Source organism: Haliotis asinina, chromosome 1, assembly GCF_037392515.1.
Source record: "Haliotis asinina isolate JCU_RB_2024 chromosome 1, JCU_Hal_asi_v2, whole genome shotgun sequence".
NCBI lineage: Eukaryota > Metazoa > Mollusca > Gastropoda > Lepetellida > Haliotidae > Haliotis > Haliotis asinina.
The window spans coordinates 30,848,468-30,874,404 of NC_090280.1; the positions used below are offsets into that span (position 1 = coordinate 30,848,468).

Below are 25,937 nucleotides of genomic sequence, written 5' to 3' on the forward strand. Positions count from 1 at the left end.
CCATTATCTGATGTGAAGTTGATAGATGCCTATTCTTGTTTTGGAGGGGGGGGGGGTGTACTTTTTAAACTGGGGCACATAATTCGATGAGGAAGAGTGTCTGGCCAAAGTTTCTCCAAGTCTATTTGCAATGTCAGATTTACTAGTTGATAATTGTTCTCCGTCTTTAAGATGTTTAATACTAGATGGTGAGCCCTTGCCGTTGATTTTCTGGATCATTTTCCACACTTTTGATATCGACGTACGCGAACTGATTTTCGAGCTTTTAATTCAACAGCAATTTTATCCGCGCTCATATCAGAAAGACAGCGAGCAACATCTCCACATCTCTGACAATGCCTCTGCTCGTGTTCAGTGTCTTGTGCAGTGAAACAACAACGGGAGTATTAACAAATTGTTGTAAGCCCAACAGATTGACTGATTGTTGTTTCCTTAAACACTCCACTAGTAAGGCACCAGTCCGTAGTCGTGTGACATTCTTAACATCTCCACAGACACCTCTAATGCCCATTAAGATAGCAAACGGTTAAGTTTCAATGGACTTCCATCAACTGACGCAATTGTGATAAATCGTGGCCAAGAATCTGAAATCTCTGGTGCGACCTCCTCATCAGACGAGAGCACATCTACATGTCTGCTTTATTTGCTTAATTTGCAGGTGAATTGTATTGAGACATGGTATAACATAAGAATTCAACACCCCTGCTCCCCACCCACCATGGAGTGTCAACAAGGACGGTGTCAATTTGCACCGGATCTCCAGGATGCTAACACCAGGGATACAGGGTTGGTATACTCCAGTAAATATGACATGAATAGCTATATATGTCCAATAGATTAGTTGTCAGGCTGGTTCGGCCCATAACAATAATCCAAAGACATACAGAATCCAGCGGTCAACATCACCAGATTGGCCCATGAGCCACCACCTTCTGGCAAAGAACTTTAGGCAATTTCATCGATGCAGAGATATAGAATCTGACTTTGAACAGCCAAGACCAAACATTATAATGAAGATGGGCCTTCCGTGACCAGCCGATTGATAGAACCGGGCCCATTCTACCACTTGTCTAGGTGAAGTCGGGGCCAAAGTGGTGTGTTGAGCAATAGGAACACTGGTCCTGCTCCATTATTCTCAACCACCAGGATCCCCTCCTCCACTGACCCGCGGCCGCAACCCACGACAAACGGGTTGGTGGACTAAATATGGCCCCGGGTGCACAACGGGGGGTTGGCGAGCTCTTGGCGTTACCCAGCACCCACCACGAGGAGGTGGTTCGCCACGGGTGCCACACTCTTCAGTAACCCACGCCGGCCACTAACGGGAGTCGGTGGTTAGGCCCACTGACATATAGCTGGAATATGCTGTGAGAATACGTTTGCGCCGCCCCAGAAATAGACTTCACACGTTGTGCCCATGCAGGGAATCGAACCCGGATCTTTGGAGTGACGAGCGAACGATTTCACCACTAGGCTACCCCACCGCTCCTCATTCGACATAGACCACATGGTGTTTTTAAGACAGGAGAATGTGATTGTTGTTGAAAGGCAGGTTTGCACGCACCAAAATTCTGGTTTGGGAAGGCAAGCACATGGTGGGGTTTTTGAGTGTCTCCATTCACAAATATAGTCATCTAAATTCCTCTATAGATGATATAACTACTATCGATTAACATGTGTATAATTGTAGTATTCAGAAGTACCTTGTATTTACCTGTTGGAATTTGCACCAGTTTACTCCCGAAACGCAGATCAGTTCGCCATTTAACACGATCTTGTCCTAGAGGTACACCAAGTGATACAGTGTATTCTTCGAATCAGTAATCGTATCAACAAAAAATATAATTATTTCGAGTACCACGAGTACCACACTTTTTAACTCTTCGTGATCATGTTGGCTGTTTTTCAGATACTGGGAAATACTTCTGTGATGACGTCACCATGAGAATCCCCCCGTGGGATAACGCTTCTCACAGTGATTGCATAATCACCTCATCCCGGACAGTATGACGCAACGAATCCATGTCCAACCTCACTGAAACTCACTGTTGGTATAGTGTTGACTGGTGGTAATTACGCTGACTCAGCGATATGGAGGCGGTAGATAAATAATCGAGTCGGGATAAGAAAATCCAGTGATCGTTGGAAAGATGTAAGACATGCGTCAACCAAGTCAACGAACCTGACCACCCGATCCCGCTAGTGATCTCTTACTACAAGCATGGGTTACTGAAGACCAATTATAACCAGATTCTTCATGCATTTCTATCGAAACAAATAACTCCGTGACCCTGTCTGTGTCTACAGAACTTACATCAGATGAGATGACAGTGTTTATCAATACAAATTAGCGTTAACAATGTTTCTAGGATAAGTTCGATACGTCAGTATGTAAGAGGTATGTAAACATAGTATGATTAATGCAAACTTTACATTTGGATTCAAGAGCATTCACAATGCATCCCCAGAAAGGCGAGTGTCTCTATATATAGCTGGCGGAGATGTAGCGGTATGCGGGAATAGCTATACTCCTTATGCACATTCCATTCTCCACATGTTATCGCCATACGCACGTCGCTCAAACTGTTATAATGACATACAGAGAGGACAGGATTTTGTTGATCGAGGACAAGGTTAGTGAAAGCATACAGTCATTGTTCCCTATCGTGTTGTCATCTTGTCCCCGACCCACAAACCCACCACCGCCGAAAAGACACACCACACCACCCACGTCAACAATTTATTCCATATGATTCTGACTTATTGTTGTGATTGTGATGTAATAATGATAAATGAAATAATGTCAGTAACATTGTCAGTAATCTCAGGTGTGCTGTTACTTTTACCGGACAAAGTTATGGTATGGTGTCTGAATAGCAAATTGTCTCCCATTTATGCAAAGCATGTGGTTCTAGTTGGCAAAGTTGTCGATTTATTGACATTGCTGTAACAACATTCAGAATATTTTTCACGAGGATTGCTTATAGCGTGGACGAGGATTGTTTATAGCGTGGACGAGGATTGTTTATAGCGTGGCCGATGATGGCCTGGCTATTCCTGAAAACATGTATACGTCTAATTATTGCATCTCTCTATGATGCACACAACTCTTTCAGGGTGACGACCACCCATCCATCCACCCATTCACCTATCCATTCGACCATCCATCCATCCATCCTCCCATCCGACTATCCATCCGACCATCTGTCGTACATCCATCTATCCGAACATCCATCCACCCATCCATCCGGTCATCCATCCGAACACTCATCCATCCATCTATCTGAACATTCATCCGACCATCCATCCACCGACCGTCCGTCCTACCGACTATCTTTCCGTCCATCCCACCATCCATCTATCTGAACATCCATTCGACCATCAATCCGTCTGACCATCCATCAGTCCATATCCATCCGGCGAAAGATGCACCCTTACAGAGACAATGTGTGTAGCTAGCAGGCATATTCTCTGAGCATGTGCATGTGCATTACCATCGCTCGGGAATGATTACAAGCTGACGCGAACAAAGACCTATATGTAACAGATATATGGTTAATAGACACATGCGGAATAGTTCTCGCGTTACACGGGCAACGCTGGGAATGAAGAACACATTGTCCCCATATGATAACATCTCAGTGGTACGCGACTGATCTGAACGTACTGATGTAGACACCTATCTATACTTTGGTAGACACATTAAGGTCGCATCGGTTCTTCATCTGCAACAGCCTGAAATATTTATTTATTTATTTATTTATTTATTTATTTATTTATTTATTTATTTATTTATTTATTTATTTATTTATTTATTTATTTATTTATTTATTTGAATAATATACTGTTTATCCATCCGATAACTATGCTTTTACTGCCCCACCCCCCATCCCCTCCCCCTCTTGATACCTGCCTATCTACCTACCATTGCATATATAGATTATATTCTCCAGTAGTGTTTACGAGTTCCGTACAAAAAACGAGCTGTATCGCGTTTGGTTTTGAAGGGCATGGGGATAAAACAAATACGTTTTCCCCACATAACTTCAGAAACCTCACTAATTATAATCTGATTCTCATGCAAGTATGTATCTCTGCAATCACCAATCCCCCCCACCCCCCACCCCAAGAAAGCAGAATAAAGCCCACCTCCACTAACCCCTCTCCTTTCACACTGGAACACGATGCACCGATCGACTCCCCCAACACCTCCCCTCCTCCCCCGCCCCCAACTCCCCTCTCATCACAGCAGTATGTGCACTTCCCTCGACTCTCCATGTCTATCGCCACTCTCTAGTACAGCTTGCCAACAGCGAATTTAGTGCAGGGAGGATTCCGCGAGGTAGGTACTGCCTCTACACACTGACATTACCTTTATGAATTATGTTATGTGTAATGGTAAAGTCAGGGTTTTCAAGGAATGTTTCCAGCAGATAGTATGTCATTTGTACATTGAAAGCCCGTGGCTGAAAATGGTTCCCTCAATCGCGAGTAGTGTGCATGCGGTGTTATACATATGTATGTGAGCCAACAGCATCGGTAAAACTGTGCACCCAGATAACACGTGAACACTTGCGGAGAATATAATACACCCAAATGCTTTCTTTGTAAATCGCTGTTTGTTATCATATTGAAAGTGAAGCAGTGTTTATCTGGGCAATATCTGTGATATATCAGGATATATGCCCACGCAGTGTGTGTCTCGCTGTCATTAGTTGACGTGTTGCTGACATGGTCACGCAGTTAGTGTATTTTGTGTACAATGATATCACCAGTTGTACTAGTGTTGATAACGCTGTACAGTGAAACATGCGTATGAGGACTGATCGAGACTCACATATGAACAATGATTTATACATGTGGACTGCAAAAGACAGATTTACACATCTGTTCACATCTGACATGCATCTGTACTCATAAACAGAAACATGTATGATGATACATACACTTGCGGGCTGATACTCGGATATGTCTTATGATGCTCACATACGTACCATGATACTCGCATATGTACCACGATGCTCACATATGGTGCGGACCACAAACAGAAACATACAATGATACATACACATGTGGACTCTCAAACAGAAACATCTACAATGATACACACACATCTATATTGCTGCAGGCAGATGTCTATAGCAATGCAGAGACATGTCGAGGGAGAGAGAGAGAGAGAGAGAGAGAGAGAGAAAGAGAGAGAGAAGAGAGAGAGGAAGAGAAAGAAATATATACAACGATACAGACACGTGCATCCTCAACCATGTACATATGGTCCTTGCAACAGGCACACGAGTACTCCGATGCATACACATGTACACAGGCTCTTGGCATTTGGGGGATACAGAAAGTTGGTTCGTATTCAAGTTGCCATGGCTAATGAGAGGGTTTCATCTTGAATTGCAGCATTGCGTGTCAAGCAAGGACTAAACATTAAACCTCATGTCACCTAAAGCATACATCTTTAAGCAATGAAGTGTTACAAGGATATTCCTCTATTCAAGACATTATCGTGTTGTACATAAACCAGGCCCCGATTTCTCGAAACAAACTTTTGACTTTTGACTGAAGTTCGCGTTTTCACTCATATTTGAGAGAATGCATTTCCCAGAATGAACTGAAATCGATATTATACATAAATATCATAGTGAACAGTTTGTATTTGGTGGCTAGGTTACGTAAGATATTCGGGCTTTTCCATTTAAGAAGTGCAGTTGAGTTTGAGTAAAAAATGAAGTTTATTTCTAGAAATCGGGGCCAGGTGTAATATTAACACTGAGATACATAGCGCCTGCTTGCAATGCAGTTGTATAAAATCGTTCAACCCAAATTAAGGATATACATACATGACTTGCACGTGAGGTGTATATTATTGAAATGTTTGTTCAGGTAATATGCAATTTAGAAACAACATATATTCGATTATAATAATGACGTCACTAATTTGTTTGAAATTGTTAGTTATACAGGTGGGCAGGTGATACTTTCACTGACAGACCCTTTTGCAGAGTACGATGCAGGTTCCGGTCAGGCAGTCAGATCACGGTTGACGGTGCAGAAAACAAATATTTGGCCACAAATTTAACCATCAGTTGTAACCGGTATAAAAGGTAAATGACCTTTTTCTAAAATTATTATATTATCACTAATTCCGGATTTAATCATCGTTCAAATTTGATTCACTTCGTTTGATAAGTAGCAGGTCAATGTGCATCTATGGCAACGTTAGTACAGTCGTACTCGATTGTGTAGAACTTTGCATGGCCGCGCTATTTTGATTAATTACGTAGTTATGTGGTAACATAGCATAACTCGAAACATTCTGTAGTAGACAGAATGCTCAATGCTAATTATTCTAAGTAGACTTCCCGTGCTTGTTGCCATCGTTTCGTAACAGGCGAAAAAACAGGATCGGGTGGTCAGACTTGGTTGACATATGCCATCGCTTCCCAGTTGCGTAGATTAATGCTCATGCTGTTGATCACTGGCTGTTCTGGTCCAGACTCGATCATTTACAAGCAGCCGCCATGTAGCAGAAATATTGCTGAGTGAGGCGTATATCTAAACTCGCTCACTCACTTTACTCTGTGAGAAATGGTTTTCCTTTGTTGGAGTTTTATATGACGCAAAGCGGCATCTGAGGATGTGTTGTGATCTCGGGATCTAGTTGTGCAACTTCCTTTAAGGAATTGTAATTTTCAAACACAGGAAACTGAAGCTCTCGCCTAATTTTTGCAAGAGCTGTATGATCCCAAGGGATTTGAGATTGATAATGCAATGTGCCACTGATCGAGGAGAAAAACAGCGCCTTGCGCATGCACTGTTTGCTTGGATATATGAGCTACATAAATATCCTGCGATGATAAATACATCTGAAAGGAATTATTTTACAGGGAACAATAAAAGTGACACACTAGTAAATACCTGATTGATTTGAAACATTGTACCCATGTGTGGATCAGCTGTTATAGTGCGCTAACTGGTATCAAAATCTGTCTTCGTCAGTTATGTTCCAATTCATAGATAAGATAGGTATTATGAGTATTGTTCGGCGTGGTACAATACTGAAACAACATTAACAGGTTAAAACAAATGACATATCGCAGCGTGCAGCAACACTTCTTATCTTGAAATTCGAAGATATTTTAAAAGAAAAACTACAAAAACACCAAACAATGGCCGTAACAGGCGTACTTCATTATCATCTATCATGTTTGTTATTGACCAGTAGTTTTGTGCCAACAGATGCGGCTGTATGGAGGAAAGACAATACTGCGCGGCATTCTCCAGATCTACGTGTTAGCTCACCTAAGCCCAAACCATCTATCAGTGATCTGTAAGTAATAAACCTTTACAGCCTTAGGGAACAATGCTCTTTTCTGGTTATTTTACAAATTCTTAATCTCAAATTAGATTTAGAAATAAAGATTACGACTACGAAATAAGCCAGCGACCGTGTTGTACTCTGCATTGTGAAGATATGGAGCTGTGAATCTGTCTGTATATAGTGGTCATTTTGGCACCCGTGCCTGGTAGATTTGAGTCAAATTTGAAACAAGAGCTACAAAATACACAAGCATCGAGTTCATCTGTAAAACCACGCCTAGACTTCAAGAGCCGTGAAGATCTGGGGTAGAATAGGTCTTCAGCAACCCATGTTTGTAAAAAAGACGACTATGTTTATCGTAAGAGGCGACTAAAGGGATCGGATGGTCAGGCTCGCTAACCTGGTTGAAACATGTCATCGGTTCCCATTTGTACAGATGGATGCTCATGCTGTTGATCACTGGATTTTCTGGTCCAGACTCGATTATTTACAGACCGCCGCCATATAGCTGGAAAAGAGTGCTGCGTAAATCTAAACTCACTCACTAACTCACCTAGTTTTCACATCATCGTTTCTTTGTTTGATGTTTATAAGTGGACCAAGGAGAGAATACCCGAAGCTGGTATAAGTGATGTGAATGTAATCAAAGATATACCCAGCCAATTAGTTAAGAATTCTCAAACATAAGTACATGTAGAATTTCTCATTTGTTATAACCTTTGCTATGAAAGTATCAAAAAGAATGCACAGACTGCACGTATTTATTTACTGGAAAACCATCTTTATACACGATGTCCCAGGCGAATATTGATAAGATCAGATTGCTCGCATTGATAATAATGTAGTGAGAGCTATTACACTCAAGGACTTTCAAAATGTTCTATTTTTATACAGAATACAGCTTCTCTTAAACAATATTGGCAAGACCAATTTCTTATTTGTTTCAATGTAATGTGTATAGCGAGAAATGACCAAATTCTGTTCCATCTTTATATCGAACACATTACCACTGGCAATATCAACGTTTTTTGTTGTAAATATAACGCCTTTTGATACAAAAACAACACGCCTCCCTACGTTTACACTTTCACAAAATGTTCTCTGTAGAAAATGTCTTGAAACAACATACGGAAATTCTTTGTAGCCTGGGGGTTTTTTTGTTTTGTTTTTTATCCCATGTAGGTTGCTCTTGTGTGATGTGCGTGGAACACGTTCTCTGCCGCAGTTCCACGTACTACACGCTCTATCTTAAACTGACGTTACAATTACGTTTTTCCTCCTTAACGAATGTTTTATCAATCGCTTGTGAGTTTAAAACATGTTGACGGGAACTGCAGGAATTATGCAGCCCTAGATTCGACACTTTTATTGGATGTTTAAGTTTTTCTCGTCAGAGGGTTATATAATTCCTTTAACATGAATAGCACAGCAGATAACAGGATGCTGAACATTAGAAGTTACATAACTTTCTACGCGTTTTAAAGTTAATACGAAAATTTTTAAGCCCCGGTAACAAAACCTGTTTTGAAATTATACCCTTCATTCATTCATTCATTCATTCATTTGACATATGCAAGAACGAGTTGCATCGTTCTATTCAATTTAACAGTTCATTTTCAACACATACTTGGGTAATTTTCCCGTTATCCATTTGAAATCATGTCTTATTTACGAGTAATTTTGATTTGTTTTAATCAGTAGGGATCATCTCACAATAGCCCTCGGACTTGACAGAACTTCATATTTAGTTTGCAGTAGTTCTGACCACGCGGGTACCAGCCTAGGCATTCCGTTTCATTTGTGATGGTATTGAATTTATGAACACATGAGTACAATAAGTTTGTATAAATGAAACAGACTGGGACTTAATTTCTATGTCACTCTTTCAAAGACACAAAAGATGAAAGAGAAATTTTCAGCATCGAAATAACGGCATCAGCATAAAAATATACATTTCATGATATCCAGTAAACTGCCCTGCGCCAATCAGTCAACAAGATTCAGAACCAGATGTATCAAACTAATGTTGACATTATCAGGCATACACTCCTGGATCTCGATCCACAAAGCGTTCGTAACGTTACGACCTATCGTAACTCTGTCATACGTTTACGAATGTCGTAAGGATATGAACGTTTTGTGCATCGGCACCCTATCTTGGTGTTCACTTCCGCCACACTAGTTGATAGTGGGGTTCAGAAAGCCAGTAATGCGCTTGTGAAACGCATGTGACAGCAAGCGACACATGTGCTCAACGTGATTACACTCGGGTTGAGGACGCGTTGCTCAGTTGTGTGCAAGGTGTGTGTAAACCGTTGAGCAGACTTGAGTCATGCTCGAGATGGCAAGTGGAACGGTGTTCGCCCAGAAAGCCACATTTGACAATATACCAGCTGCCACAAAAAAGCCACATTTCAAGAAAGCCACAATGAGTTAGGGAATGAATCATTTTTTTTTTTAAAAAAATCCTTTGTTTTTTTTAAGAAACATGTAATACGCAGCTTCTTTATTCTCGAGAAGAGATCCGTGAAGGTCTTGAGTAGAACTGGCCGTCAGCAACACATGCTTGCCATAAATATCCGACTATGCTTGGCGTAAGAGGCGACAAAAGGGATCGGGTGGTCAGGCTCGCTGACACGCTGTCATCGGTTCCCCATTGCGCAAATCACGGCTCATGCTCTTGATCAGTCTGGTTCAGACTCGATTAATTAAAAACCGCCGCCATACAGCCGGAATATTGCTAACTAAATTCACTCATTTAATCTATTTATGTTTATTTTGCTCTTGAATCTTGCATTCCCTACTTTAATTATACATTGTATCATTTTAATTCCTATGCATGGAATCTGTTCTGAGATAAAATGATACACACTGTTTATAATTGGTCATTCTAGGGAACCATGCCCATTGCCGGTTGAGCCCAACCATTTTCAACTTGGTGTTTCTTAAATGTAACTTTAACCTGTGGGATGAACCTCATTCAGAACGTGAGGGAGTAAGAGAGTTTGGTTTTACGCCACACTCAATCAGTAATGTACCTTAACCTTATGTTTCAGGTCAACCTGATTTCCGGTGCCCAGAGGTATCTGACCTTGGTTCTTCTGCTCGACTGTTCTGCTCGGCATCAAATACAAGCATCATCTACTCAGGCCCGGGGGATCTAGAAGCCCCACACTGTGATCTGACACGGGGGATATGTACAAGCACTGTAGGCTACACGGGGACGGTAGTTGACACCAACGACACCGAACTGGTCATACACAACGTACAACCACGCATGGCCGGTTCCTGGAAGTGTAGGGATGACATCCGGAATCTATCGTCAGATTGCACCGCGAATGCAGTTCGTAAGTGTGCTTATAGATATATAGTATCCTGTCTACTTGCATGTCATATTTATTACGTTCATCCTATTACCTTGGTTGAGCAAAGTTCTAAATTTGTGAGAGTTGACAGTGTATTATGTAAACCTGATAATTAATATAATCTCAGATTTTGAATATCTTCTCCCAAATGTGTTGGAATGTCAACGCCGTATTTTACGTGTAATACATAAACTGATAATTGCAGCCAGTGTCACCAATACTTGTTTAACAGAAGCATGTATACATGTACAAGGTAACATGTTTGAACAAACTGTATCAATACGAGTCACGTAACGGAGTAAAAAACATGTTTTGTGCTTACTACAGGTGAGTGTGCGTTACTTTTAGTAGTCCCACACCAAGGTGCAAATACGACGCACTGAAGTAGTGTATGATAACTGGTCTTTTTTTTCAAGAGACTCCATCCTGCAATATAACCAGTGACACTGACCTAGACGCAGATACAACATCAGCGCAGCTCAACCGGTCAGTTACAGTGGACCTGAAGGACCTGTACTGTTCCACCGCTTTCAACTTCACATTACAAATCGGAAACACAAGACGACATCTGATGACATCTGAGGCTCTAGACCAACCTGCAAATGCGAACAAAACACTGATTCTAACAGACACGACATATGGAGAAACGACACTGATTTTCACTTGCGCCAAGCAACAACGGAATGTTACCTGCGGAGGGTTAACACATATACCAAAGAGCAAGTATATTTTTATTATATCCGATGTAGGTTGCTCTCATATGTGGGCTCTGTAGCTAATACGTGATTTACATGCTTAGTGTTAATGGATGATAACCCGTGATGGTCAAAACTGGCGTTTATTAACCCATACTCGTCGTAAGTGGCCACAAACGGGGTCGGGAGGTCATGGTCACAGACTTGGTTGACAAATGTCATCGTATCCCAATTACGTAGGTCGATGCTGATCACTGGATTGTCTGGTCCAGACTCGATTTTTTTACTGACCGCCGCCATATAGTTGGAATTTTCCTGAGTGCGACGTACAACTAAACTCACTCACTCACTCACACTAATGAATGACAATGGAATACGGACAAGGTACAATTAAATGAATTTCTTCACAACGCAATCAGTATAAACATACATCCCTTACAAGCTTTCTAAACGTTATCACTGATCTTTACGTGTCTGGTATCGTCGTAGTATATGTTTGTTTACTCGAGGTTTGTTTACTCGAGGTTTGTTTTTGCCTATAATACGTTTGTATACATGCTTTACAATTATTCTTACGGATTTCGAGAACACAAAGGAAATTCTTAAGCCTCCGAAAACTTATAACAGGAAATAAGTGCGCAGTTCTAAAGCTCTAAGTCTTCCTCACTGAGGCCCTTCTTCAAATAAGTAGGATTTATTTGTATCTTTCAAAGTTATGTCAATTCAGAGACTAAGCGGCCGTCACGACGAAGGTTTTGGTTCAATTCCGGTCAGTGTTTGAAGCCCGTTCCTGTTCTCGCACGCCGAAATATTGTTTGATTATTGGTAAAAGCGGTATAGAACCAAACTGGCTCACTTTTAGTATAACAACAAAATATCATATGCCGTAAAATATAAATTCGAACACACCGGGTCGACATCAGTTTCCATGGGGCTTAGAAACCGTACATAGTTTATGGAAGTTTATTTGGAAGTGGGATGGGCGTGAGAGGTTGGGGGTGAGAGGTTGGGAGTAGGGTGTAGATGGTGATGGTTTTAATTGGGGGGTGGGGGTGGGGTGCGGCACCCATTTCGTATTGGGGAGGTAAGGGGTCTGCAGACTTGAACACATGAACCAGGTGGTGTCACTGATTTGTGCGTGATATGCAGGGGTTCTCCATGCAAATGAGAGAGAGAGAGAGGGGGGGGGGGGGAGGGAGGGACAGAGAGAATAATAAACGTATAAACTATGAACCGTTCCCCAGGTCACATTCCAGCCCATTACTGTTACAGATACCGAAAGCAAGGGAACTAAGAACACTACAGCAGCTGCGATTGGATCTGTCGTTGGCATCTTGGTCGTCATAGTGATCACAGTTGGAATCTTTACTGCTTTGATAGTGAGGAAAAAGGATACTGACTTGATGGAAATGAATCCATGAATATTCATTCCACGTCAAAACATAAGGTAGCATTGTTCTATTTTTCCTCAAACTTTATTAAATGATGACAACTGGTTAAATGATTGTCAGACAGATCAACGTTATGACTGTCTACATAGGTATTGTGTTTCTAGTTAGAACAGGAGTCTGTTACTATGCGTGGCGACAATACTCTCATCCAGTTGTCATTGCGTTTGATCAGCTATTGCGAGAAAACATGTGGTTGTCAACATCTATGCCTACTTGGAATATTCAGTTGTCATGGAAGCATATGACGTCATAGATTGTATCCTAGCGCGTACGTTCACATGTTAATGTCCTTAAAATTAGCATCCGAATACAGCAAAATGTTTTCCTCCACATGGAATTGTGTTATTAAGGTAAAGATAAACTGCGGATCTCTTATCCATGACGGGTTGATTCTGTTGTGGTTTATTTGTATTTTGTGTGATGCAGGTAAGCAGATTAGACTTACATACGAAATTGATAGATCTTTGCAATTTCTTCATCTCACTGGTGATTGGTTATTTATGTTTGTGAACGTTATTTGTCTTGAATGACCTGACCCACTTCCACATTATACATTCCTGCGGATGCCCTTGTATCTGAGATACAGAATGGAATTTTAGATACTAAAACACCGGTTAGAGATGTTAAACTTGAGATATGTTTAGATGTCTTGAAGGTATTGATAGAGTAATGTTTGAAATTATTGGAAATAGTCTCACCACAAAGAAATACGATTGTAAGTCATTAGATGGTGCTGTTAAATTTAAGTTAGATGACTCATGCTGCCAAGACCATTTTGTTTAAGTGGGGAATGGTCAAGATTATGTAAACATATATTTCTTCACTTGAACTCTTTAGATGATGTTTAAAGATAACACATATTATATATGTCAGCGACTTGGTCATGGTTCTATTGATATTTTAAGATTTTTCATGGTATTTTTTGTCTTTGTTGTTGTATCATGTGGCGATTGTTTATTCCAACCGTTTACCATTAGCCTTTCAAACCACATAATCCAGTGATTGATATTATGAGTGTTTACCGTAATCGAGTTCACTGTCAGTGTTACACTTTTCTATGTACTATAATCTAAAATATGGTATGCACGTGGTGTGGATTTTTATTCCCAAATTGAATATTTTTACAAAGAATGTTACGAGTGTTGATTGATATTATCTGAGTCTCACATTGAATGTCATAACGAAATCTGTTGTTGTTTATATTGCACGAGGTCACAGAGGTTTGACATGGGCGGCATGTGTTGCAATGAAGCGTTAGTAAAATGAGAACAGTTGAGGAAACAGGACTTAGCTACAAGAAAACGGATGAAAAATAATATATATGAAACATACGTGTAGATATGAACCCGACGGAAAAGTCCCTGATTGATTTACGGAACGGAATAAGGTAGTAAACTTAAAAGGACTGACAGGAACTCAAAAAACCCCACACCACCAAATGGTAAAGAGCGACGAAAGCTATGAGTCTTATTCATAGGAGAACGTACGTTCCCTTTCTCAGTAACATCTACGTGACAATGTACTCGGAATAACACACTGAACCGCAAAATTGGTTATCAGTTTAATTCAAACGTGTATATAACATTAATTGTCGGAAAGATTTCAAAATTGAGATGTATGATCATCAATACTTAAAGACGAATTTCAGACAATCACAAGTCAAAATGACGACAGGTGGCGCGAAAGTTAATAACGTGTATGGCCTCTTTGGGCGTTGACAACAACGTTGCATCGTCTGTACATGGAGTGGATGAGACGGTTGATGAAGGCCACAGGAACGTGCTCCCAGACTCGGTGATGCGCTGCAGTTGTCGGCCTTGGTCGCACATCATTGAGCCTCCTCTGCATATGAAGTGGATGAGATATTGTACTACTGTACATGGTATGAATGAAACGGTTGATGAAGGCCATAAGAACTCGCGCCCACACTCGATGAGAGTTCAGCTGCAGTTGTCGTCCTTGGTTGCACATCATTGAGCCACTTCTGTATCTCGTCCAACAAGCGTTCTATCGGGTTTACGTCTAGATTGAGGGCAGGTCATTGAAGAGTCTGTATGCCGTGTTGACGGAGGAGGTCTTTAGTTGCTCTGGTAGTATGGACACGCTCGTTGTCCTGCTGGAATACATGGTTTCCATGACGACCAAAATGTGGGTCGACAAAGGGTCTCAGAGCTTGATCATGTAGAACCATTTTGGATCACCACAATGCAAATTGTTTACAAAAGGTCAAATTATTTTATGTGAGGCCCAGAACTTATCAGTCATCCGTCGTATTTCCCATGGATTGTTTACTGTCTGTATGCCTAACATCTCTCATTGCCGTCATATCATTCATTCATTCTTGTAGGTCATCAGCCCTTGTACAACACATGTAGAAAAGAGTATACATTTTCGTGGAATAAGAGCAACTGTACAAATTTATTCAATTAAATGGCTAACGTAACATTTCAGCGTCTTTGGTGTAATTAGAGCAATTTTCAAGGGCATATATGCAATTACTAGCTAATATTTTATTATACTTAGTGAGTAAATTTAAACTGACCAGTTACAGGAATGTATCTATCTCTAATTAGATTATAAGCAGTACACTAAAAAAAAGTGTATAACATTTTCATCTACCCCATCTTCACACATTCTACAATACGCATCCACATTCATACGTTAAAGGAAGGGAATGTAATGCGAGAAGGCAAATATTTCTTCTAATAGTTATTTGGTTGATGAAATTTACATAATATTCAACATTTAAGAGTGACTTAATTCATTTAAAGTATGTCAAGTGAGAAACTTTATATTACCAAAAATATGCTGTAAATTAAATCTATTAGTCTATTCAAAAAAAACTATATCATTACGACCTGAGTGCGTGCGTGTTTGGATTGTATTCCATTTATAACATGATTCCATCCTTTGTGGAGACTCACTTACCGTACTGGATCCAACACGGGTTAAGGTGAGTGTTAGAGAGAAAAGTAAGATGGAGGACTATACTTAATGGAGACCACTAAGTTGGGTTATACTTGTGCTGATAAAAAATGTACATTTTTATTTATAGCGTTGGATAAAAAAAAACAGGTTAAGTAAGAGTTAGGGACAAAAGTAACAAGGAAGAGTATGCCTGATGGCACCGATCTGCATACTTGTAAGTAGTTCTCCTTATGACATATAGATAACTCAGATGTGTCTCACGTAATGTAGCGGTGTATCCATTACGGGGTGACGTAGGAGTTGGTTGGATTGAAAAACACCGAGGACGATTATACCTGGTGAGACCAATGTACAAATGTAAGAACACTTCTGCTTATGAAGAATAATTACCAGTCCATAAGCTCACATACTGTACTGGACCCAACACAGGTTAATTTAAGTGTTAGCTAGAGAGAAAGGTAACATGGAACATTATACCCAATGAAAGCGTATACATTTCGGAACACTTTTGCATATACAAGAAACATCTTGTACTGGACCCAACACGGGTTAGGGTAAGTGTTAGAAAGGTAATATGGACGATTACACTCGATGAAATAGATTTATAAATTTTGAAACACATCTGTTTCTAAAACAAATACAAATACAATGTGGTACATGATGGACAAGTGTTTCAACTGACATATCATCAATGGTGTATGATAGTGTGGTCTTCAGTGTCTATGTTATTTATTATTTGTTATTTATTTGTTATTTATTGTTTTGCTTCGGTCTTCAATAAGCAACATTGATGAACTGTTCCACTGGTGCTAAAACAGTGACATCTATTACCTACTCACCCGTTAGTGATGTGTCGAGTATGTCTATATTTTCTACAACTGTATGTGAAACTGTCTGAACTCCACCATGCTGCTAAATATTATGCAATTTGTACATTTTTGTGGAATTTGTATAAGTAAAACTGTTGACAATATTTTCTGTGTGTTTTCATTAAATGGCCAAAGGAAATCTCCTAAGTTGTGAAAAAAATATGCAGAATGAGTTTTGTTCAAAATGTTCCACCATGAACGCTTTTCCAAACGGGAAATCTGAAACATAATTGTCAGGGTAAATATTTGCATCACAGCTGTCAATATGAAAGCTCGGAAGCTCGCAGGTAGTCAACAGGTTTCCTAATTTTGCAAAGCAATCGAAATGTCTATTTTAATCACTTTTTTACCGTCCTGTTTCCATTGCTGTCATTTACAACCTTGCCTTTCACGATATGAACGTAGCAATTAATTCTGTCTTAATGTCATTAGAATACATAGGGGTGACTGATTAATGAATGACAATTGTATTTTGTTCTCTTTGCTTCAATTTTCAGATATTGTTAATTGTGTTTCGACATTTGTAGATTTTTGGCATTCTTTCCATCATTTTGGTTTAAGTGCATTTATTTTCCCTCTTTATTGGGGGTTTAAGTCAAAATATCCGTAAAAAAACCCAAATCTGTTTTAATATACTGTACAGTTAGTTTTAAACGCGAACAACAAACAGAAGTAGTGTTAAACTATTCCTTTAGAGAATGAAAATTATTATATATATTATATGGAAAGACAAAGGTTTCAGGCATGGCACCTTCGCTTCACTGACTTCAAGATATGTGGACGAACTATCAGAGGTCAGCATTGTTCACACGAAGATACTGATGTTCATGCTCATGAATGTGTGGCCTGACGCCATATTGATATGTCACACAAGGGATGTTCTGATGAAATAATAGTAAAGCGGCTATTTGCAAACTCTCCTCCTGGTACCTCAGAACATTCAATTTGCCGTTATTTACAATAATTATCGCCCTTGCTGTAACTATTATCCCATCCCAGATCATACCGACCCCATCTCCAAAAAATCCAGCTTTCAGTGTACTCGGTCTGATGTAACGTTCACCTTTGCCCCTCAAGCCTCGTGTCCTTCCGCCAGGTTAACAGAAGCTTTCTTTACTTGTCGCGCTCCCATTGCATGTGTGTCTGCTCAACTAGAGACGCCGATATTTTTGGCGTCACAACTGGCCTTTGGGTTGGGAATTGTGCACGGATGTCGTAGAGGTCCATCTGTGTGGTTTAGTATGTCTCTCAGTGACAATACTTGCTACATGTGCATCGAACTCAATGACAAAGAATGAGTCCACACACTTCCCCCATTGGACATGATAGATGGATGTCAGCGATAATGTCAAAGGCCGTCAATCGCGTGCTCAGAACTCAGTCGAGGCGTTGCGAGAGGAGTGGAAATTAAAATCCTTCCCATGTCTTATGTTTTTTTATCAAAGTCGAGGAGCAGTGCCTTACAGGCTACATATATCCGTCAAAATATAAACATCCTAATATATCTTGTCGTAAAGCAATTGCAGATGGGTCTGAAACGAATTCGAGTGTGAGAGATAGACATGCAACATAGGAGAAAACTGAACAGTTTTCATCACCTTCTCCATTATGTTCATCTTTATACACATCTTTTCATCATGGTAACAGATGCGGTAAACATGTGTTTTTTCACTAGCACGAGCAGTTGAACACTAAAGTTGCCATTCAGCATATCGATGCAAACAGGACAGAACCAGCCATGAAATGCAGTTCCGCAGTGTTGAGCTTTGACTTCAAACCTTGAAGAATGAACTCATCAGCAAACAAGACTGGCGAGGTTGCTATATTGTATCGCAGATCTACTGCATTTGCAGTGACAATGGACATGCCTTGCAGTGAAATGATTTGTCATATGTCAATTATATCAATTCAAATATATGTTGTATCAATAGTATTAATGCATTTATATTATAAAACCTCTTAAACATTCAAAACTTCTTTAGTCTCTGATGTTCTTACTCAGTGCTTAGGAAGGCCCAGTTAAAAAATATGGCCGGTAAAGCTTTCCTGACCCATAAACCTGCCCACAGAAACAAGTGTGATAACCTTACGAAATTGACGTAAAATGCATCCAGCTTGCTGTAACCATCTCATCCGGCCTGACGCCTGTAAGTGCCGCATTCAGCAATGTTCCAGCAATATCATACCAGGAAGTGACTTCAGGCGTTGTACCCATGTTGGAATCCACTAATATATTGAGCCAATAGGTATCAAAGTGCATCTTCGTCAATTATGTACCCAATTCCGAAACGCTTTCAGTATTTGCCTCAGGTGGAACGAAATGTTATTGCTAAAATTACGTAATCTAGCTATAGAAAAAGAAAGGGATAGCTGAAGATTCAATTACGCCACCTTTTATACACCAAAAGGAAAATTCAGTTATTTACAGACCAACTTTCAAGACGTAAAGGTAATTTTAAAACATTTTTGCACAACACGTTTATGAAAGAACTTACTGATCAATATTTAATGATACACACCACTTGTATAGAACAAAGGGCAATAGATAACGATTTTATTACTCATGGCACACCAATATACATAACCGATGATAAGTGTAAAGTATTGAATTGTTTACGAACCGCCGCTTGAGATCGAACTATTGGACAATACGTTCATGGACATAAATGTATCAAATAAAAAAATCAATTTCAAAGTACAAATGATAGTCTGTCGTTATGTAATATAAATATGCACGCTCGTTTTCATTAGAATCAATATTAGTTTAAAAGATCGATGATCATTCATACAAAGATCAAATGAACCTATCTTCCACTGCCTGACTTGTACTGAAGCTGTTTATTGTCCAACGCCGCACCAGGCAATATGCCGCCACGCTTTAAATAAGTGAATCTGTACCAGACATTCCCGTGATCAACATCACGAGCATCTATCTTCGCAACTAGGATACGTGGTCAAGATTCAGCGAGCCTAACCACCCGATCCCGATCGTCGTCGTCGTCGTCGTCGTCGTCGTGTGTGTGTGTGTTTTCTATGGGTCTACACATTTTGATATTCGACGTATCATCAAGCCTCTCGGGCCATTTAGGTAGATGTTGCTCATGCTGATCATTTGGAGTATCTGCTCCAGACCCAATTAGTTTCAGGCTGTCGCTTTACAAGTGGAATATTACTTGGCGCGGTATTAAACAGCCAGCCAACCAAACAACCAACCAACCATTAACCATCTATCGCAAACGTTGTAACAAAGAAGCTGTACATCCAAGGATATGACCCAAGCCCTCCAGCTGCTGCTGTAGCTGGATTGAAAGTTCTGTGGTTGCAAATAACAGAACATAGCTTCCGTTTTACTGCCGTGCCATTCACCAGCTTTGTGATCTGCGTGGACATCCAGCAACAGCCTCTATGTAAACAGCTAATTTTTCATTGTCGGTATTATATTGTGGGTCAGACAATGGTAGATGCTGTAACAGATATGTGACAAAACTTCTTTAACTCACAAAGTACATACTAGGATGTTATTAGATGGCAAGTGGACGCACATTGTCCACAAGTTGAAGTCTAAGAGTTTCCTGTACTATACACAGACATAAACCACGTTCCTCCACATGTTTGTGTTGCATCCCCAGTACAGAGACGTCCGCAGTTGCTCTCGTCATAACGACTTTCACCAATTGGGATAGAGTTGCCACAAAAACACTGACTGCTGGCCTGGAAACAGAGATGTTTTTACAAATAATGATTATACCTCATTCCTGTCTGTGACCAGATTCGGGATTTTCGAAGTTGGTGGATCTTCCCATCTAAGATGAAAAAGCAAAGCAAAACAGTATTCCGAAAAATTGGTGGAACTTTCCCTCTTAGTACTAGAAACACTCAATGTCAACCAAATTTGGTAATAAGCGGGACGTCTGGGAAATCCTGGGGAAAAAAGTGCCCATCTGTAACCGAAACAGTATCTCTGCCAATTGATTTTCTTCCTATCTAAGGACACACAATGCCTGTCTGTAACCGAAACGGTGTCTTTGGCAGTTGGTTGAACTTTCCACCTTCTATTTGAAGGCGCTCAATGCTATCTGTGAAATAAGAAAGCATACTTCCATGCGGGAATCGAACATAGGCCTTCATCGTGACGAACGGAAGCTTTCACCACTAGACTACTCCCGCGGCCCTGGTAATTCTGGGGACTTCTCATCTCAGAATAAGATGCAATAAAACAAAAGTACATATGCGTCATCGGTTTTGCCCGCTTCAAAATGACGCATTCAACAGTCTTCAAAGTGAAACATACCTGAGTAGCGGCAAGTCTGTATCCCTGTGTTGTGCAGTACGTAATGCACACTTCTGGTGTCATAGAACTCCCGAAATATCGGTGTGGCAAAACACGTGTCGGGTAGTCCCTGTAGCAGCCCAAATAATCTATAAAAGAAAAAGTATATTGTTTGGCTCTGTGTTTGGGGCACCATGACATGTGAACTTGAAATCAAGTTTTGTATCCTAAAATGTCTCAGAATCATCCCTATATATATAGTCATCGTATCATTCATCGTGACCATCATTTGCTTGTCTGGTCCAAACTCGATTTGATTTAACAGCTAAAATACTGCTGAAACAAATATGATCTCAAGGTATAGTCACCACTGAATATTCGATTCTGCTTCTAGCATTTATTATTCACATAGAAACGGTTTTGACACTATGCAAGCAGACATACTTCAGATGCCATACCCACACATGTATACATGTGCGTGTGTGTGTGCGTGTGTGTGTTTATGTGGCACTGCATGTTTTGAAATGCTGTTTCGAATTTGACAATACGTGCATAATTTCCGAGCAATCTCTTAAATATTTTGTATACATGTTGATGATACCGTTGGATTATTCTGTGGATTTTTTTCACTAATTTGGTTTCTCTACCGCAGAGGGAAAACTTGTCCAAAACCGGTTCACTTTTGAAGACATTCGATATATATACATGTACTTGTGTTTGGTGTTTTACGGACCCAGCAACTGGAAACTACAGTTTGGACTTACTTGAATCACATGACCACGTATCTGTAGAGAAGTTGGATCTGCATTTACAGACTCCGAGCAGGCAGACAGTTCCCGTTGCAACGCAGTCTGTATCACCGGTGCAAATTGCACCAACCTGATTCTCCCCTTCAGCACATAGAAAGTCGACGAGATACAAAGTTAGAAGTGTATACTATCAAACAATATCGGAACTTTAGTTTTCATTTATGATTAGAAAAAAACCCAGGGAAATATATCAAAGCCAATATGACATGTCAATAGTGAATATTTTGAGCTAGCATCACCGCTTCCTTATCACCATATACAGTAATCGCTCTTGAAAGATTATGATATATGACGTGAAACTGCATGTGTACAATTTTCATTTTCAGACAAACATAAAGACAAATAAGAGCTAGAAACAAACTGTAACATTTGTGCGATGCAAGATGACTGTGACTAACGATGACCGAGTGGGGCTGAGCACGAAAGATTCGGGCTCTTTAAGATCCTGGTTAGAATTGTTCTTCAGTAACCCATTCTTGTCGTAAGAGACAACTAATGGGATCGGGTGGTCAGACTCGCTGACTTGGTCGATACATGTCATGGCATCCCAGCAACGTAGAGTGATGCTCGTGACGCTGATAACTGGATTTTCTGGTTCAGATTCGATTTTTTACAGACCACTGCCATATAGCTGAAATATTGCGAAGAGCGGCTTTAAAGAACCAACCAAACAAACAATCCTTTGATTTATGCTTTCCGCCACACCACAACCTACCTTTGCACGTCAGGTACAGTGAGTTACCCGTTTCTGTCGAGGTGTTAACGAGATCTGGAGACGTGAATATGGACGCATGCCCTCGACAAATATTGGTGTTAGTGTTGAATTGAAAACTGAAACAGTCGGTGTCTGAACGACAAAGCCGGAAGCAAAGCTGTTGGTGGGGCGCCGATCTTGACCAAAGATGATTGTCAAACACGACGAGGTTATCAAAGAGCTCCGTGTGTTTCACCGAACATTCATCACACAGAGCGTCGGATGATACATCGTATGACAACAGCACCATAATAATCAGAAGCGTGGGGTCGTAACTATGCCTTACCAGCCTTGCTGACTCCAAGGCCATTGTGTGCATAAGTTGGACTTGCGTTTTCCAGTGAATTATATTATATCAATGTTTTGAGCTTTTGTAAATTGGAGGGATTAACAATTTCCCTCCGGGGTTACGCTTTCCTTCAGCAGCAGACCTTTCCTTCAGTAACAACCGATTCTTCAGTGGTAACCTGTTCCCTCAGTATTAGCCCTTTCTTTCAGTCTTTCATGTAACCCCTTCTCTCAGAAGTAGTCCTTTCAGTCAGCAGTAGCCTTTTGCTTCAGTATTAGCCCTTTCCGCAAATGTAGCCCTATCCCCAAGGAGAAGCCCTTTCCTTCCGCAACAGATCTTCGTTAGTCTTCATGTCCAATATCTGTGCAAGAAATGTCTTAGACGTTCAATCTATCCTTAATACCCGAGCCTCCGATAGCTACTTAAGTTAGGGAATCTTAGCTTTGCCTTCAATATATGTGCAAGGAATGCGAAAGATGTTCAAAATGTCCTCAGTAACTGTGCCTCCGATATAGTTTTAGAAGTTAGGAATCTTTGACTTCAGTATCTGTGCAGGATATGTCCTTGATTTTCAGTCTCACCTCCATAAGTGTGCCTCCGATATCCTCACAAGTTAAGGAATCTTGTCTCCAGTAGCTCTCCAAAATATAGTCTTGATGTTCAGTCTCACCTCAATAACTGTACCTCCGATACCTTCACACGTTAAGGAATCTTGTCTTCAGTATCTGTGTTAGATGTATCCTACATGTTCAATCACATCTCAGTAACTGTTCTCTCTATATCCTCAGAAGGCATGGAATCTTGTCTTCAGTAGTTGTGCAAGATATGTCCTTGCTGTTCAATGTATCCCCAATAACTGTACCACCGATAACTGTGTCTCCTAGTAGCAACGAATCCGACGACGTCAGTACCTGAATAAATGATATTTTCGATTTGTGTAATCCACCCTCCCGCAACCATGCTCTGCACCTTATACAAACCTATAACAGTCTTTCATGGTTAATGCATGATGGTTTGCTTGCAGCAATATGATGGGACACTAGAATGATCATTGTTTTATTTGTATTTAGCAGTCTTACCTGTTATTGATGAAATATATTGGAGTGGTTTGAAACGAACGCTCCTGTGATCTCATTGTGTAGACAAACGATTTGATTTCAAGGACGATTGATTCGTTATTTACTAACTGGGGAAGCTCTGTATCGCCATCTCTTTATTTTGATCACTTAGTCCATTACTGCAGCTTCCTGTCAAGAGCGGTAGCGGAAGAACGCGTCAAGCCGAAGGGTCGAGCTCGCTTACTATACGGGTACAATGTGTGATGACCCCCGCCGTGATATTGTTAAAATATAGCTAAAAGCTGGGTACAACTAAACACACTCACGTCAAAGCTGGTTCGTTGAAGGACATCGGGTCATCATTTACTTCATCAACTGCATTGTGTGAGTGGCAGGTAGAGCGTAACTAGAGCCCGTAACAGGAGTGTACCTGGAAGACCTGATTAGTGAGTAACACCATGGCAGGGGATACCAGTGATCAGCTTCACACAGAGTGCCAATGTGGGAAATCCAAACCGGGTGCCAGGCCTACCCAAGTTTCGACCAGACAACTTAGTGATCAGCATCATGAGCATCAATCTGCGCAACTGGGATCCGATGACATGGCTCAACCAAGTCAGCGTGCCCAATCCCCGATGCCACTGGTCGTCTCTACCGACAGGCATGGGTTACTGAGGATCAGTTTTAAACCGGAACTTTACGGGTCGTTAATATACTGACACTGCGCTGCATCACATTGCATGGGAAGTATCCGGACTATCCAGGTGTGCGCATTCCTCGTGGGAAATTGAAATTTCACTACACACGCTTCTTGATCTTGTTGATTCCCTGGCCACTCTACCAGAAAGTGATCTCTCCTCGTAAAAATAACGATAAGTGACAGCAAAAAATGATCCTTTGTTAAACAACCTTTTTGTTCGAGGCAAATCGTCAAAGTTGGTCTGTTGATTTAATGAGACTGGGCAAAATTTGGTTTTGCTGCATTTATTAGATTTTGTGTTATTGAGAAACTCATCAGTCTCAAATGAAATCAAAAGGACTATACCTTTCACCCAGCAAATTATTGCAATTCTCTCGTTTTCCCCTTTAAGGGTAAGGACACCGTCTATGTCTGGTTTGGGACAGCCTACAGAAACTATTTATAGTAATACAAGTAACGATCTATGCAAGTACATGCATTTTGGAATGGGATAAGATTAATAACAGCGGTCCTTTGTTTAAGAAGTGAAATACTTCAGTCTGCCAATACTGAGATTAATAGCAGATTAATGATTCAACCACAAAGTAATATGATTCAGTATTGATTCAGAGCTGTATGTTAACTGATGAGCTAAATGTGTGGAGAAGTATTGGTGGAGTATGGATGAACGTGGAATGGAGTTTAAGAGATGTGTCGAGGAGAGGATAGGTATGAGCCAGTCTGGCATGGAATAACTGGTCTTTAACATTATCGAGTAATTGAATTAGCTTGGGAGAAATATGTATTTCTCACACCGGAGGTCCATCTACGTTCATCCAAACATGTGATGCTATGTGGTCGCGTCAGCAGTAACAACAGCAACAGCAACGGTAAACAACGTCATTAACAACAACTGCAACAGCGTCAGCATCAACGTCAACAGCAACAGAGTCAGCATCAAAATCAGCAACAGCATCAGCATCATCAGATTCATCAGCAACAGCATCAACGTCAACAACGGCGTCAGCATCAGCGTCGAAAACATCGTCAGCATCCACATCTGCATCGGCATCAGCATCAGCAACACCATCGTCATGATCAACATCAGCAGCATCCGAGTCAGCGTCTGCAACAGCGGCACCATCAGCATCAGCAACAGAATCATCATGGGCATCAGAACTTCCCAGATGTTCCCAGTTGCAAATCTCGATCTGCAGTACATCTCAAAGAGGAGTGGATCATGACTGACACAGACAAGCCGTTCCTGACATGTGACGATAGGTATGAGAACATGGGGCAAACTGACTCTGCTTTACCATTCGCATATAATCTAATGTTATTAAGAAAGAAACATTATAACCTGACTTGTCTCACGGTGATGCGTGAGACCAATGTCTGGTGCATCCCGAAGTTATAGTCCTGGAAGTCCTGGAGTCCTCGTCG

The 25,937-nt window shown here is 40.7% G+C and overlaps 2 protein-coding genes across 3 annotated transcripts; one reads left to right on the forward strand and one right to left on the reverse strand.

The window, feature by feature from the left end:
* Window positions 1–2,589: 2,589 nt before the first annotated feature.
* On the forward strand, window positions 2,590–16,737 carry LOC137290316 (uncharacterized). 2 transcript variants are annotated; one of them, XM_067821151.1, is made up of 6 exons: window positions 2,590–2,633; window positions 6,009–6,110; window positions 7,246–7,336; window positions 10,384–10,674; window positions 11,109–11,411; window positions 12,660–12,867. In XM_067821151.1, exons 3-6 carry the CDS (start codon window positions 7,246–7,248, stop codon window positions 12,806–12,808), a joined length of 834 nt encoding a protein of 277 aa, XP_067677252.1. In that variant the 5' UTR covers window positions 2,590–2,633; window positions 6,009–6,110; the 3' UTR covers window positions 12,809–12,867. The 2 variants fall into 2 exon arrangements, with proteins under 2 accessions (XP_067677252.1, XP_067677242.1); XM_067821141.1 differs by lacking the exon at window positions 2,590–2,633 and adding an exon at window positions 4,280–4,342 and having other exon boundaries at window positions 5,962–6,110; window positions 12,660–16,737.
* A 3,459-nt stretch (window positions 16,738–20,196) lies between these two features.
* On the reverse strand, window positions 20,197–22,799 carry LOC137271773 (xylosyltransferase oxt-like; the record flags this gene model as incomplete). The annotated part of the gene is made up of 3 exons (XM_067804177.1): window positions 20,197–20,346; window positions 20,927–21,054; window positions 22,430–22,799. Coding segments are annotated over 3 exons (648 nt in total), but the record flags the coding sequence as incomplete, so codon positions are not given.
* Window positions 22,800–25,937: the final 3,138 nt, after the last annotated feature.